At 28.6% G+C, this 14,937-nt stretch overlaps 2 protein-coding genes across 2 annotated transcripts; both read left to right on the forward strand.

Annotated features, from left to right (window-relative positions):
• Nucleotides 1-3,266: 3,266 nt before the first annotated feature.
• LOC106419253 lies at nt 3,267-5,125 on the forward strand. Its single transcript, XM_013860015.3, has 2 exons — nt 3,267-3,365; nt 3,772-5,125. Exon 2 carries the CDS (start codon nt 3,781-3,783, stop codon nt 4,741-4,743), a length of 963 nt encoding a protein of 320 aa, XP_013715469.1. The 5' UTR covers nt 3,267-3,365; nt 3,772-3,780; the 3' UTR covers nt 4,744-5,125.
• Nucleotides 5,126-5,652: 527 nt separating this feature from the next.
• LOC106419243 (membrane-associated kinase regulator 5) lies at nt 5,653-6,808 on the forward strand. The gene has a single exon (XM_013860005.3). It carries the CDS (start codon nt 5,941-5,943, stop codon nt 6,697-6,699), a length of 759 nt encoding a protein of 252 aa, XP_013715459.1. The 5' UTR covers nt 5,653-5,940; the 3' UTR covers nt 6,700-6,808.
• Nucleotides 6,809-14,937: the final 8,129 nt, after the last annotated feature.

Here is a 14,937-nt window from a genome sequence, read left to right on the forward strand (position 1 = left end):
CAAGGATATGACACCAATATTTTAATGAAAAAAAAAATGTAAGAGCTAGGGGCTGAAAAATAATTTATCGTAAAAATTGTATGTATAATACACCAATATATTAATTAAAATGAAAAATATTAGAAATGAGAAAACATAAACGTTTGTAGTATAGTTGTATTGTATATATTTATACTTTTGTGTAATTGTATGTATACTTGCGTTTTATTTTATTATCATGACTAGATATACTTTAGTATTTATGTTTAAACTAAGGGATTTTCATATACATATACACTTAAATGTCTATTAGCGAATATTTATGTATTAATAAAATACGAGGTGCGTCAATTTTTTGTTGTAAAACTTTAAAATGATATGATATAAAAACTTATTATAATGAAATTTATTATATTTTTCATTAGTTTTTTACTTCTCAAAACTATGAAACTTTATGAATTTATTGAAGATATTTCATTGAAATTCTTAGTTTTGAGTATCTCATTAGATAATTTAAAATATTTCTTGATAGATAACTTGACATTTGAGATAACATTTAAATACATTTATATGGGATACTGAAAGTTGGTAACTTGTAGATGAATGTGCTTGTGTGATATAATATTGAAAATAATAAAAATGATGTAAAGTATAGTAGAAGTTCAAATGAGAAAATTTTAAATTATAATCCGCTTGCCTACCATTAAATTGTTTTATTTCTTCTAAAATATTAAAATTAAATGATTTAATTAACTTTTGTCAAAATGTTACTAGAATTATTTTGTTTGACAATTTCATCAAAGCTCTCATACAGAGATTCTCTTATATCATATGCTTATTTATTTGATATATAATTTAATAACCACTAGGATAAGACCTGCGCCTTGCGCAAGGTGAATTTATTTGTATATATTATCGATAGTTTCTTTTATACATTTGATCATTTTATTTATATATATAAAATATTTATTGTTGTTATTATATAATTTCTTTCCAATGAATCGGATCAATTTTTATAAAAAATAATGGAACAAAAGTATAATTAATACATCATGAGTTGATCGGATTGGACATTAAACAAATTATGATTTAAAACCTTATTTTTTTCATCGAACACATTCTTGAAAAAAGTGAACAGTATTGTTTTCACAGTTGAATTATTTAGTATTGTTTTCACAGTTGAATTATTTTGACTTTTATCTTCTATATGGTTTTGAAAACTTTCAAATCAACCATCGAATTGATACATGTCATTTTAATGTTTTTAGTCGTATACTTACGGAAAACTTACATTAATTTAAAATCGTTTAAAAAAAATCAAAATATAACATATAAGAAAAAATCTAACATAAAAGAAAAATATAACATATAAGGTGTCCTCATTTTTGTATTTTAAATTCGTTTAAAAAAAAAATAACATATAAGGTTTCCTCATTTTTATAATTTAAAGTCATTTTAAGAAATTCAAAATATAACATATAAGAAAAAATCTAATTTTTTTATTATATGGTTAATGTGATTGTTTATTTTTTTTAATAATATAAAATTAAACAAAATGAAGAAGGATGCAAAAATTGTTATCAAATCTTTATTATTCATAATCATTAATTGCCATATATATGTAAATAATATTAGGTAATTTAGTAGCATTTATTTAGGGAAAGAATACACACATCTTATATTTTAGGTTAATATAATGTTCTCTAGTGGACATTAAACAAATTATGACATAAAAACCTTATTTTTCCCCTCGAACACATTCTTGAAAAAGTGAACAGTATTGTTTTCATATTTGAATTATTTTGACTTTTATCTTACATATGGTTTTGAAAACTTTCAAATCAACCAGCAAACTGATACATGTCATTTCAATGTTTTTAGTGGTATACTTAAGAAAAACTTACTTTTTTGTAATTTAAAGTCGTTTTAAAAAATTCAAAATATAACATATAAGAAAAATATAACATATAAGAAAAATATAACATATAAGGTGTCCTCATTTTTGTATTTTAAAGTCGTTTTAAAGAAATATATAACATATAAGGTTTCTTCATTTTTGTAATTTAAAATCATTTAAAAAAATTCAAAATATAACATATAAGAAAACATCTAATTTTTTAATTATATGGTTAATGTGATTGTTTATTTTTAAAAAAAATATAAAATTAAACAAAAATGAAGAAGGATGCAAAAATTGTTATCAAATCTTTATTATTCAAAATCATCAATGGTCATATATATGTAAATCATATTAGGTAATTCGGTAACTTTTATTTAAGGAAAGAATACACACTTCTTATATTTTAGGTTAATATAATGTTCTCTACTGAACATTAAACAAATTATGACACAAAAACCTTATTTTTTTCATCGAACACATTTTTGAAAAAAGTTAACAGTATTGTTTCCACAGTTAAATTATTTTGAATTTTATCTTGCATATGGTTTTGAAAGCTTTCAAATCAACCATCGAATTGATACATGTCATTTTAATGTTTTTAGTCGTTTATTTAAGGTAAACTTACATTTTTGTAATTTAAAGTCTTTTAAAAAAAATTCAAAATATAACATATAAGAAAATTCTAACATATAAGAAAAATATAACATATAAGGTGTCCTCATTTTTGTATTTTAAAATCATTTAAAAAATATATATATAACATATAAGGTTTCCTCATTTTTATAATTTAAAGTCATTTTAAAAAATTAAAAATATAACATATAAGAAAAAATCTAATTTTTTTATTATATGGTTAATGTGATTGTTTAATTTTTTTAATAATATAACTTTAAACAAAAATGAAGAATGATGCAAAAATTATTATCAAATCTTCATTATTCATAATAATTAATTGCCATTATTCATAATAATTAATTGCCATATATATGTAAATCATATTAGGTAATTCCGTAGCTTTTATTTAAGGAAAGAATACACACTTCCTATATTTTAGGTTAATATAATGTTCTCTAGTGTTATATAATTATAAAATAATGTGACACCATTAAATTAAACTATACTTTATATTAGATGCTCTAGAATTCTTTGAAATAGAATTTAGAAGGCATTTAGAGTGCCACCTAGGATTTGGGGTTTTTTTTAATTAATACAAAATTAAGATTCTAATTTTTCAAATGCTTCTCAATTAATATATAGGGGATTTACCACCAAGCCTTCTAAAAACCATTTACGGAAAGAGTTAAATGGGCTTAATAAAGAAACCATATGTGGCCCATAAACTTTAAAATTCAAATGAATATAATTAATTATTATTTCCAAAAAACGCCAAGGGAGCGAGAGAAAGGTGAAGCGACGACGGCGAGAAAGAGGAGGAGGAAGAAGAATCCACGGAAACGTATATTTTACTCGCCGCGAAACCTAAGACGTGAGTGCGTTTCTCATTTCTTTGTGTTTTAATTGGGCATTGCGGAATCTAGGGTTTCTACCTTCGCTGTGTTAGATCCTCCACGTATTTGTTTTTTTTTTTTTTTTTTTTCCTCGATTCTTCTGATAATATACTTTTAACGAAAATGGCAAAAAAAAATTCACTAAGTCAAGGCTGTAAATGCGAGTAAGCAAATTAATTCGTTATTTTTTTTAACCTCCAAAATGTTGCTATGTTACTTGTTTGGTGGTGTGTATGAATTAGCGTTACTTTTTGTTATATTGTTCTCAAGATTCGTAAACGTGTTCGTTATACACATTGTTCTTTAGTATCATTTTCTGTAAGATAATGATCACATCGGTGAAACTAAAACAGATACTTTTGTTTCTAATTCTATATATGGCAGAGACCAAAGATGATGGACCAAACGAACCAAGGCTCGAGCTCGTCTTTTGCAAATACGCGTAAAAGGGGTCGTCATGAAGGCCAGGGTCAGCACCCACCTGTTGTTAATGAGAATCTGATTGGTCAGGTTTTTTCTGGTGTGGTTGAAGGTTCTTTCGAGGCTGGTTACTTTCTCAACGTGAAGGTCCTTGACACTGAGAAGCAACTCAAAGGCATCGTTTTCTTACCAAATAAAGTAGCTCCCGTTACTCCAGCTACTGATCTGTTTCCCCAAGCTAAGATGTATGTTAGAGAACGTATCACAACTCCACCTGAGGTTAAGAAAAATCAATCTGCTATGCTGCCTGATAATCAACCAATGAGTGTTGGTTCCGAGGCTGTTGATGAGAGGAATCATCATATGGATACAGAGATGAAAGATGTTGGTCTCACTGAAACTAAAGGCCAAACACTCTCTCTGATGCCACAGTTTGCTAGTGATGATGTACTCAAAGAGGATCACACTGTCCTGACATCTGAAGCTTGTGAAGCAAGCAAGACAGCAGTTACGGCCACTTCTTCTTTACCTGAAGATTCTACCACTTTCGTTGATTTCTTTCCAGCACCTGGGACAAATCGAAAACAAGCAACCGGATCCAGCTCGTCTTTCAGCCTTGAACTCTTTCAGAGTGAGACTAATCAACTGGGAACTGGGGATGAGCCTCGTGGAGTGGAGGTGAAATCGGCCTCTCCCGTTGATGATGATGTGCCAGAGGAGCTTCAGCTAGAGCTTGGCAACAAGAAAATGAATGCTTCAGCCGTTGCAGCAACTGAAGCAAATCCTGATCAGCCTGCGTCATCAAAGAGTGGTTTCTTGGTGGATTTGTTTGAAAGTAGAGAAGAGACAGTGAAAGAACAAGAACAATCTAATGCAGCTTCAGAGAGTGTCTTCTTGGAGGCAGCAACACAAGTAGATGATGATAATGATTCTTGAGAAGTGGGATTGCAACATCAAAGAAACAGAAGTGCTTTTGTTTTCCTTCTATTGGTTAGAAACTTAGGGTAGTTAGCGAACTTATCAGGCTCTTTCTTCTGTCTCTCATTTATGGCATACTGTTTTTGCTCATTTGCCATCAAACATGCTCTTTGCTATGTCTTTTGCCTTGTTTTTTTTTTTCCACGTTTTGTGAAACTTTGGTGGTTTCTTTCAACTTGGTGTTTTCGGTTTCCTCAAAATGACTACTTGTCGCAACTTTATCTTCCACATTTCAAAAATGTAGGTAAAATCTATCAAGTCACAGTCAATCTAAATATCATATACTAGGTGTTTAGATGTATTAATTATTCAAAGACTATTAAAATAAGTTATTATTGAATAAAAAAAATATGTGTATAACAAAAAAATCATTACAACATATGTACTTTTTATTACATAAATAAAGTTGGCAACATTCATGTGTTTGAAGCATTTGGTAATAAATTAAAAGGCAATTCTCTCTAATAGCTATTTTTAAGTTTTTGTCACAAAAATAGATTTCAAAGAGAAAAATAACCAAAGTAATCTCTTTTTATTTTGAAAATTTTTAATATATATTTTTAAAAAAAAATTGAAACTTTGTCATCCAAACCGCACCTCTTTAACTCTAGACCATAAGTCTAGATTATTTAACCTTAGAATATAAACGTATATTTAACCTTTAATAAAACTTCTTTTAGTCATTTTCTTTTTCGAGAACTTTTTTTTTGACAAATGTTTTTTAAAAAACAACACTATCATAGGAAATTTTTCTAAATTAAATATCAATTTTTATTCACTTATTTAACAGCAAAAATAAAGCACTTTAGCATAGAAAGGCTACTATCATATGTGTGTTATGACATATACCGATAAATAAACGAAGACAATAGAGTATATCCGACAATATATCGAACAAATGTTTAAGCATGTGTGCATCAAAAACAAAATAAAGTAAAAAGTTAAAAATGAAAAAAAAAAGAAGAGAAATGAGCGGTAATAAAAAGTACAAGAAAGCCCAAATAAAAATGCTATTTTCATTGATCTTTTTGTCCTTTTACCAAAAAGAAAATAAAATAAAAAGATTAAAACCTTACTTGCCCATTCACGTTGACAAAGCCAAGCTACCATACCACTCTCTCTCTCTCACCCTCCACTCTCTCGTTCTCTCTCTAAATGGAAGCTCTCAGCTTTATGAAACTTTGGCTGACAAACGCCAACGGAAATAAACCCCGCCGTGAAATCATAACCTCCTCCACCGCATTGGAAGATCCAGAACTTGATCTCCACGAAGAAGATGATTCCTTCTTCGAACTCGAGATCTCTCCCTCCGATTTCTCTTCAAAGAAAAACAAAACCCATGAAGAGAGAGAAGACAAACAGACAACGTTCTCTGTCTCAAAGAGCAAAGTCCTCCCTTTTGTCGAAACCACTTCAAAACCTCAGTCTCCGATCACTTCACTAAAGTCCTGTCAAAAGTTTGGTGCTTCCTCATTCAAGAAGTCAACGACGACGACGGAGAAGAAAGAACACAACGACAGGAGCCTCAACGTAAGGTTCAGAATCGAGGACGAGATAACAAGTTTCAGACAACAGGTGAAAGCCGACAATGACTCTGTTTCCTCTACTTCTTCCTCGAAGAGATTCTTTGATCTCATAAAGCCTTTATACAACAAAACAACGAAGAAACAGAGCGTTAACAGTGTAACTACATCTCCTTTGTCTTCACCGGCGTCTAGAGAAAAACAGAGGAGTAATATCCCATCAGGGATTCGCAGCGTGAAGAGACAGCTTGGGAAGAGCCGGTCGGCGTCTGCGGCTGTCGGAGCGATGTCTCCGGGGAAGAGACTCGATGAGTCTTTACAGTTTCAACAAGATGGGATTCGAAGTGCTATTCTCCACTGCAAGAAATCGTTTCACGGGTCAAGAGGTTAATTGAAAAGAAAAGAAAAACAAATAAATATTGTTTACTCTCATTATATTTAGAGTAACTTCCAGTTTGTAACTCGAAAATTCATTTCATTTATTAAAAAAATATAAGGTAGAATATGTAAGCTGGTGGAAAACATAAAAAAATCTCCGAAAAAAGGTAGAATATATAAACTGGTGGAACATGAAAAAAATCCTCGGAGACAATAGCTTAAAAGATGGAGACATGATAGTAACCAAGACAAACAATAGATTTGTGATACTAAACAAGTAATATAGAGAGAGACAATGGAACTAAAAACCTGAGTCTAATGATCCAATTACTCACCACCTTTCCAAAGAACACGGTAGCAAAGGAGCTGAACTAACGAACAAATGTCTTGAAACAGTAATAAAAGTAAATGAAAGAAAAATAAATTCCACCTGATTGGTAACTTCTAAGAGTAAATCGGAATAATTAATTTTTCACCATTATGTTTTTCCCTAGAAATGCTGTACAATCACATCTTCAGTTTCTTTTGAAATTTTGTTTTTTTAACACCGGATGCGGATACGTGATTATATGATCTTTATTTTTGAAAATGAGTTTAAAAAATATTGATAATGATGCAAAACAGAGAATCTTGTTCCAGAAACAGCAGAGTTTCAGATTAGTGAAGGGTCGGGTTATTGCCTTTGTATAGTGATGGATCATTATGTGATTCCTGACACCTAGAAATTGAAAAAAAAAGGTAAATATATATATATGTTTATAAGTTTATTACATATCTCTGTCGTCTAACAATGTAACACTTTTATACCCTTTTTTTTTGTAAATAACACTTTTTATACTTCAGTTTCTTAAATTCCCTTAGAAATGACTTGAACGCACCTTTTTTTAACACATCTCCTAGTAAAATTTTGTACTAATAAAAATTGCTGCTTTGAGCTTTCGATTGTTTAGAAAGCTTAATGTATAAAAATTTGCTAAAATATACTCGTAGTTACAAATTATGATAAAAACTACAAAATGCATACACCCAGGCATAATTCCAAATTTACAGTAAGCTATTTTCTAGTAAATTTTAAAAATGATTTGAGTTATCACATATTCCTTCTTATTATATATGTTTTTCATACTTATTAAGAAAATTAATAAATTTTATATGATACTCTTTTTTTTTGTAAGCCATTTTATATTATACTTTTAATTAATACTTTGTTTTGTTTGATTTTTTTTTTAAATTAATGAGCTTAAAATAAAGATAAAATTAGAAACAATTATCTAATATATGGAAGAAAATCTAAAATGTTACACACAATGAAATAAATTTAAAATATATAATAATAATATTTAATAGTCTATAGTATATACTAATAATATTCAAACCCAAGTTTTGATATTAATTTCCTCGTATCCGTATCTGTATATTTCAATCCCCGTAACATATATGATCTTCTTGACTCAAAAACTATTTGATGCCTCAATATCAAAATTAAAATGTAATATCAAATTAAACCTCTCAAGTAATTTGTCTTTTTTTTTTGACAGCCCTCTCAAGTAATTTGTCAATTCCTAAGAAATATGCTATTTTAGAAAACTGTAAGCTTTTTCTTGTTCTAGCAAATATCAATTAACAGGTAATAAAATATTAATAAAAACTAAAATTAAATGGATAAAATTCTTCATTGAGAATTTGGAAGTGACTTGTCACTGGTCCATTTTTTTCATTTTAGCATTTTTTCTTTCTGCTATTTCACTTTCCAGGAAAATTTATGAAATCTGACAGTGATAGTTCATCATCTTGACCTAGATGTATCTATGTTTATATCTATCAGATTATTTTTTCTTGTTATTCAGATAATAAAAAATAGAATTTTTTACACACAACCAAAATAATAGATACTAATATAGATCAAATATGATAAATATAGAACAAATACAAATAAGTAGATTACGTAGAACAATGGGAAATTTCATGTTAATCAATTTCATGGTACCATTATTCATCTTTACTAACACTAAAAAAATATTTTCAAGATATCTTTTTCATCAAGTGGTAAGAGACTATTACATATTTTCTCTGTACATATATAATAAATAATTATTTAAATAAATAAAAAATAATTTTTTTTATGTTTTCGAATTATACTTTTTCAAATTTGAACTTTTTATCATTTTTTTAATCTTTTTTAAATTTTTTTTCAAAATGTTTTTTTGAAAATCAAAAATTATGTTTGGAACTACTTTTTTTATAAAATATATTTTTTTTAAGTATTTATTTATATATTTATTAGAATCCTAAATTTCATATTCTAAAAATCATATCCCACTCCTCTCCTCTAAACTCTAAATGTAGATTAGTTAATCCTATGAATATAAATGTCTTTTACTTTTCATTAAAAGTGAAGGTAAAGTGTTTAGTGTAAACATGAGAAATAGTACTATGAATGTGATATTTATGGCAATTTTTCATAGAACAACATATTTAATTAATAAAATTAAATAACCAAATCTTCATATTTATATAATGATAAATTTTTTAAAATGATATAAATTAAATATCTAAAACAAAATAATAATTCTAACTAAAGAGTAAATAAAAATTCATACATGTGTTATAATATATTTATTGGTAACATATAATTTAATATTGAATATTACTATACATAAACTCCAATGTACTTGTAACATATGAAAACTTTCGTAATTCACGAAATATAACTAATTCAAAAACGTATTAAATTTATAGCATTTATTTTGATGATTGTAGACATGTAAAGTAATGTGTAAAATGTATGTAAGACAAATAATTAATTAAACAAATGCTAAAATGCATGTGTTATATGTTGACAAAAAAATGTTATAATATATATGAAATAACTGTGCAATAGTTTTAATATTTTAACTAAAATTAAATATAACTAAAAGATTAAGTATAGGTATTTGGTATTTATTAAGTTTTTGGTTCAGTTAAAATACTTTAGATATAAATATGCACTTTTAATATAAACATATCAACATTGACAAAACTGCACACATAACGTTAGAAATAGAAACACATGATATATTTGGGTTATTACTTATTACTGTTAATTGCGGATTTAAGTGTCTCCTTGCAAATTTGCTATGCAACTTTAATGTGCCGTTTTGGATTACATAAATTGAAATACGCAGCGCTTTTGAATGGTAAAATTTAGGCTTCGAAAGGTAACAACAGGTTGAGCGGAGTGGGACAAGCGGATTGGTTAGTTAGTGCAGTGCGGTTTGTGTTTGAAAAACGCATACTGCTGGACAAGTGCAGTTCATCTAAAAAAGTGATTAAAAACAAAATATGAATGATGACATGTATAATGAATAGTATAACTGCGGGATACATAATATAATTATATGTTATAAACTAAAAAATCAGTAATAATAATATAATTTTTAATATATATATATATATATATAATTTTAAAAAATATTTAATATATCTGAAATATGAATTTTGATATGTTATTACTGAGATTTAATAGTCAACATCTTTTTTAAAAATATAATTGAGCTAGTTGTCTTTAAATAATTTAAGTTTGTTATTTAAACATAGAAATGTTAAAACCAGTATTAATATTTTACTATTGAATCTTTATTATGCAATTTTATAAATAATAATAATTGATAATTTTTATCACAAATTCTAAAATAAATAAAAACATGTTGGTTTAAGTGCTAAAAGGGTTTCGGCTGGCTACTGCTAGATGGGTTCGACTCATACTGATCACCTAATTGCAACTTTAACGATAGAATAACGCGTACGCGGATACCAAACTTCGTGTGATTAGTCTTTTGGGATCCCACAATTATCAATATGAATTATTAAAAGTCATAAAATAAATACACCTGTTAAAATATACATTTGTAATTATATTTTATTTATTTTAATATAAACATAAAATTGGTGAAATTGCAAAGTATAAGAAAATACTTAAAAAAAAAAAAAGAAGCAGTTAGGCAAACCACACCTTATACAAGTATTTTGACTGCACATTTCTAATTCATCGAATTGTGCCACCAGAAAATAAGACATTTTTATATGTTTTGATACAAACCTAAATTCTAAAAAAAACACTAACATGGAAACCTAACTAATAAAATTAAAACCAATTAATTATATGCCGTACAGCAGAAACTATATAAATTAACACTCTATAGATTAATAAATATTGTATATTAATAAATTTTCTCGGCCCCTAGTTGGGCTGATTCAATGTATAACACAAATCGAAAAAATAATAAGATAAAAATCATTTAGAAAACTCCATGTAAATATATGATTCCATTATAAATATAAATTAATAGTTATATTTGTATACATTTTATCTAAGCACAAACCAAACATTGTATTGTTTATTTCATATTCGAAATAAAATTATATCTAATTTTTATTGTTCAATAAATTTTGATAATATTATATCTAAAACTACATCTAACTTCTATGAAATAAATATTATTTTATATATACCAAATAATATAATAAAAACAAAATAAATGTCCAATTTCAAATTTTTTGTTACTGTAAAGCTTAATTTTAAAATTTCAAAATCAACCATTTTCTTATTTTATAAAAACTATATTTTAAAATAGAAAATTCTAAAAAGTAAAATTTTGTAAATTAATAACTATATAAATTAATAAAATATTGTAATCTCAACATTATTAATTTATAGAATTTTTACTGTAGTTGTATCGTAATCATCCTAACAGTAGTCTTGTATCAATATTTATGAAGTCTAGAAGCAAGAAGCCACATCCAATTGGGATCAAATGATTCAAATTACTATGTTCATCACCCCTCTTTTTTTTTTGTTCATCACCTCTTATTAAGACCAGAACACTCTGTCTAATAAGATATGTATTCCAGTATTCCACACGTCTACAAACCGTCTATGGCGAGAGCGAAACATGAGAATGCATGGAAAAAGCAAGACATCAGCAACACGACTAGTCAAAAACATTTAATTAGAATCAAAAATGAAAATATGAAATCGGCTCACTTCCATCCGGATCATGGGAAACAACAGCTTTGACAAGCAATGTGCAAGTGGTTCAACACGAGAATCGCTTAGAGTCATAATTAGGAAAACACACGAAGATATTAGCCCCTGGCTCTACTGTTTTTATTTTTCTGATGTTCACAAAGAAATAGTTTTTTAAAAAATAACTAAAACTAAAAGATTCATAAAAAAATAAAATGTTCAAAAATAGTATTTATGGGTCTACTGTCAACTAGGTAACAAAAACATGACATAATAAATACTATAAATAGATAGTCAACGATGTGCATTTTTTTTTTCTTTATCAAGAACTTCTCTGTTACCTTGATTTTGTGTATGAGGTTAAGTTTTTTTCAAATGTGAAACAAACTTTTCGCATTATGTTTATACGACAGTCAACATTATATAATCATTTTCTGTAACGTAGATATATGAGTTTCAGATTCAGCATGTAAGACTCCTTCAGCAAGTCTCAAATTTACATGATGATAGAATGTTTCTTTGGTGTGTTACAAAAAAAAAGAATGTTTCTTTGGTTATACAAAAGAATATATCTGCATGTAAACTTGTTCATTTGTTAATGCAAACAACTACAACAAAGGTAATCATTATCATCTGACGTGGTAAAATAATTTAGTTTAAGCGTATGTGTTGGTGTTATTGTGCTTCTAGTATTGTGATATCTGGTGGAAACAATACTCACTTCTATCAACAAAATAGGCCAAGGAAAAGATTAATGTCAAGACTAGAGCAGGCCCGTGGACCAAGCTATAGATGCATGGGCTTCGGACAGACTTAATTATTATTAATTTTTGGTCACAAACTTCAATAATATTACCTTAATTTTTTTTTAACGTTGGATAATTATGATATTACAACTATGAAAAAAATTATAAATGATTCTATAGCCGACAATTCTACATGCCGTATGAGGATTTACGCCTGATTGCATCACTTGAGCCGCCCTATGAGTTCTATGTTTAACGGTACTCTTTGCGTCATGCTGCAGATTTCTTGTAAGTCTTTTTTCCTTTAATTCGCATAAATTTACATTTTTCGAGAATTGAAACTCAAACCTCTTAGTGTAGAAGCATTAATGAATATTTGATCAAACCACTGGACCAAAGAGATTTCCACTTATTGCCTTAATCTAGTGGTATATTTTCAAGAAAATGGTCTTGGCAAGGACAACCTTTGTTCAAAACTCTTCTAGTGCATTTTTTTTATTTAAGGAATTTGTGGATTTTTTTTTTGTTTTCGCTTCTAACCTTGTAAAACATAGTACCGGCACCAGGTAAGTCTCAAATTCCTCCTCTTAGTTAACAAGAAAAAACAATGGTTATCATTTATTGGTTGATACACAATGATCAAGGCACATTTACATCTTCTTTAAGTTACAAATGCTTAAGATATTTGTTTTGGTTACCACGGGTCCTAGTTTCGTAATATCGTTAGGAGGAGACCAGTGTATGTTCAGTTAGTTTTATTATTGTTATCGGTATATGAACTGGTAAATTCGAAGACTCTTATTGGGTGAACAAGTTAATTAGCATACCAAATGAGATCCAATGCGGATTAATTAAGTAAACTGAAGTAGAACAAACAGAACAACATAGAATCAATTAAATTGTGTCGTCGAATGGTTTGGACCGTGAAATAAGACCAATTATGTTTAGAATATCTAAAGTAACCATTTTAACTTGGTATCTTAACTTTTTGTTTCTACAAGATATCAATATTACCGAAAACAAAGTAAAAACCTTGATCTACTGAAGACAGATCAGATCAGCATAATGTTTTAGCAAAGTATTCTGATGTGCGTGCCTACTTAGGGCATCATTATCGCCATATCTTAAGCCCATATCTTACCTTTTTTGGATCCGAAAATAAATAAAAAAGAGGAGAAATGTTAAGTAACGGGCCGCATAGTCCTTAATTAAGAAGTTTAGACGGACGTCCTTAAGTCGCACGTGTCAGTTCGTTATTCGCTTTAGGGTTCGAGGAAGGGATAGTCGGGTCTCGATCTTCTCATTTCCGTCATCTTTTTGGTGAGAGCTCGTCGGCGAAAGAATCGCCCTATGTTTACGCAGACGTCGTCCATGCCCAAATCCTCATCCTCTCCTTCATTCTGATCACTCCACATATATCTGTTGGTAGCTCCTCTCGTTGATTGCCGAAATCGAAATCCTGTCGGTGCATGTCCTGTGTCGAAATCTTCTCGGTGCATGTCCTCTGGTTGATAGCCCAAATCAAAATCCTCTCGGTGCATAGCCCCAAAAAAAGTATGTGTTCCTCCTCTGTTTTGAGATTTAGAGGATTTCGATTCGATTATACGATTTCGGTTTGTGATTGTATAGGTTGTGTACGATTGAAAATTAGTGTAAATTGACGGTTTGGTATCTGATTTTGGTTGGTGTTCCTCGTGTGTGGAACGGTTTACGATTTTTCTGTAGTGTGGATTTTTTTTTCTGAGAATACATTTTTCACTCGGTGATTTTGCGATGATAATGAATTTGAGATGATATTCTAGTGTTGATTTTTTTTTCTGTGAATACATTGTTCTCTAGGTGAATTTGCGATGATTATGAATTTGAGATGATACTCTAGTGTTTTTTTTAATCTGTGAATACATTGTTTTCTCGGTGAATTTAATTAAGAGACTTCAAAATAAGTCCTAGCAATAATCTACTCCTAATGCTTTGTCTCTTAGCTTTGTATCTTAACACCACACTAATAATAAAATAAGCTAAGGACTTCAAAATAAGTCCTAGCAATAATGATGCTCTTAACCAAGGCAGACAGTTCACGGATAAAAAAACAATTATAGAGGAGAAGTGTGATAGAAACAGTAGGCCCGTGACCTCGTTACAATCATTCTCCTTTTGTATTTTTGTTCTATGTTTCGCATCGTTACTCACTGTATACACATGCATGTTAGCATATATATCCCCATATATTACACTTATCTATTAAGGGCATATATGGCTGCTAGCATATGATATGAGCAAATATACAATGTACTCTATGTCATTCTTTTTTTTTTGATCAACGTACTATATGTCAATCAAGTTTTTTTTCTCCACATGTTTCACCTTTTAACTCGTTTTTGGCTTTATTGCTCACTTTTTTCTCTTTGTCAATTTTTTTTAGAATTTTCATAGTGTTATTAGTCTCTCGATTCTTCGGATATATCGCTCATTTTTTTCTTTCTGTGAAACTTAATGTTTT

This window comes from Brassica napus, chromosome A2, assembly GCF_020379485.1.
Source record: "Brassica napus cultivar Da-Ae chromosome A2, Da-Ae, whole genome shotgun sequence".
Lineage (NCBI taxonomy): Eukaryota > Viridiplantae > Streptophyta > Magnoliopsida > Brassicales > Brassicaceae > Brassica > Brassica napus.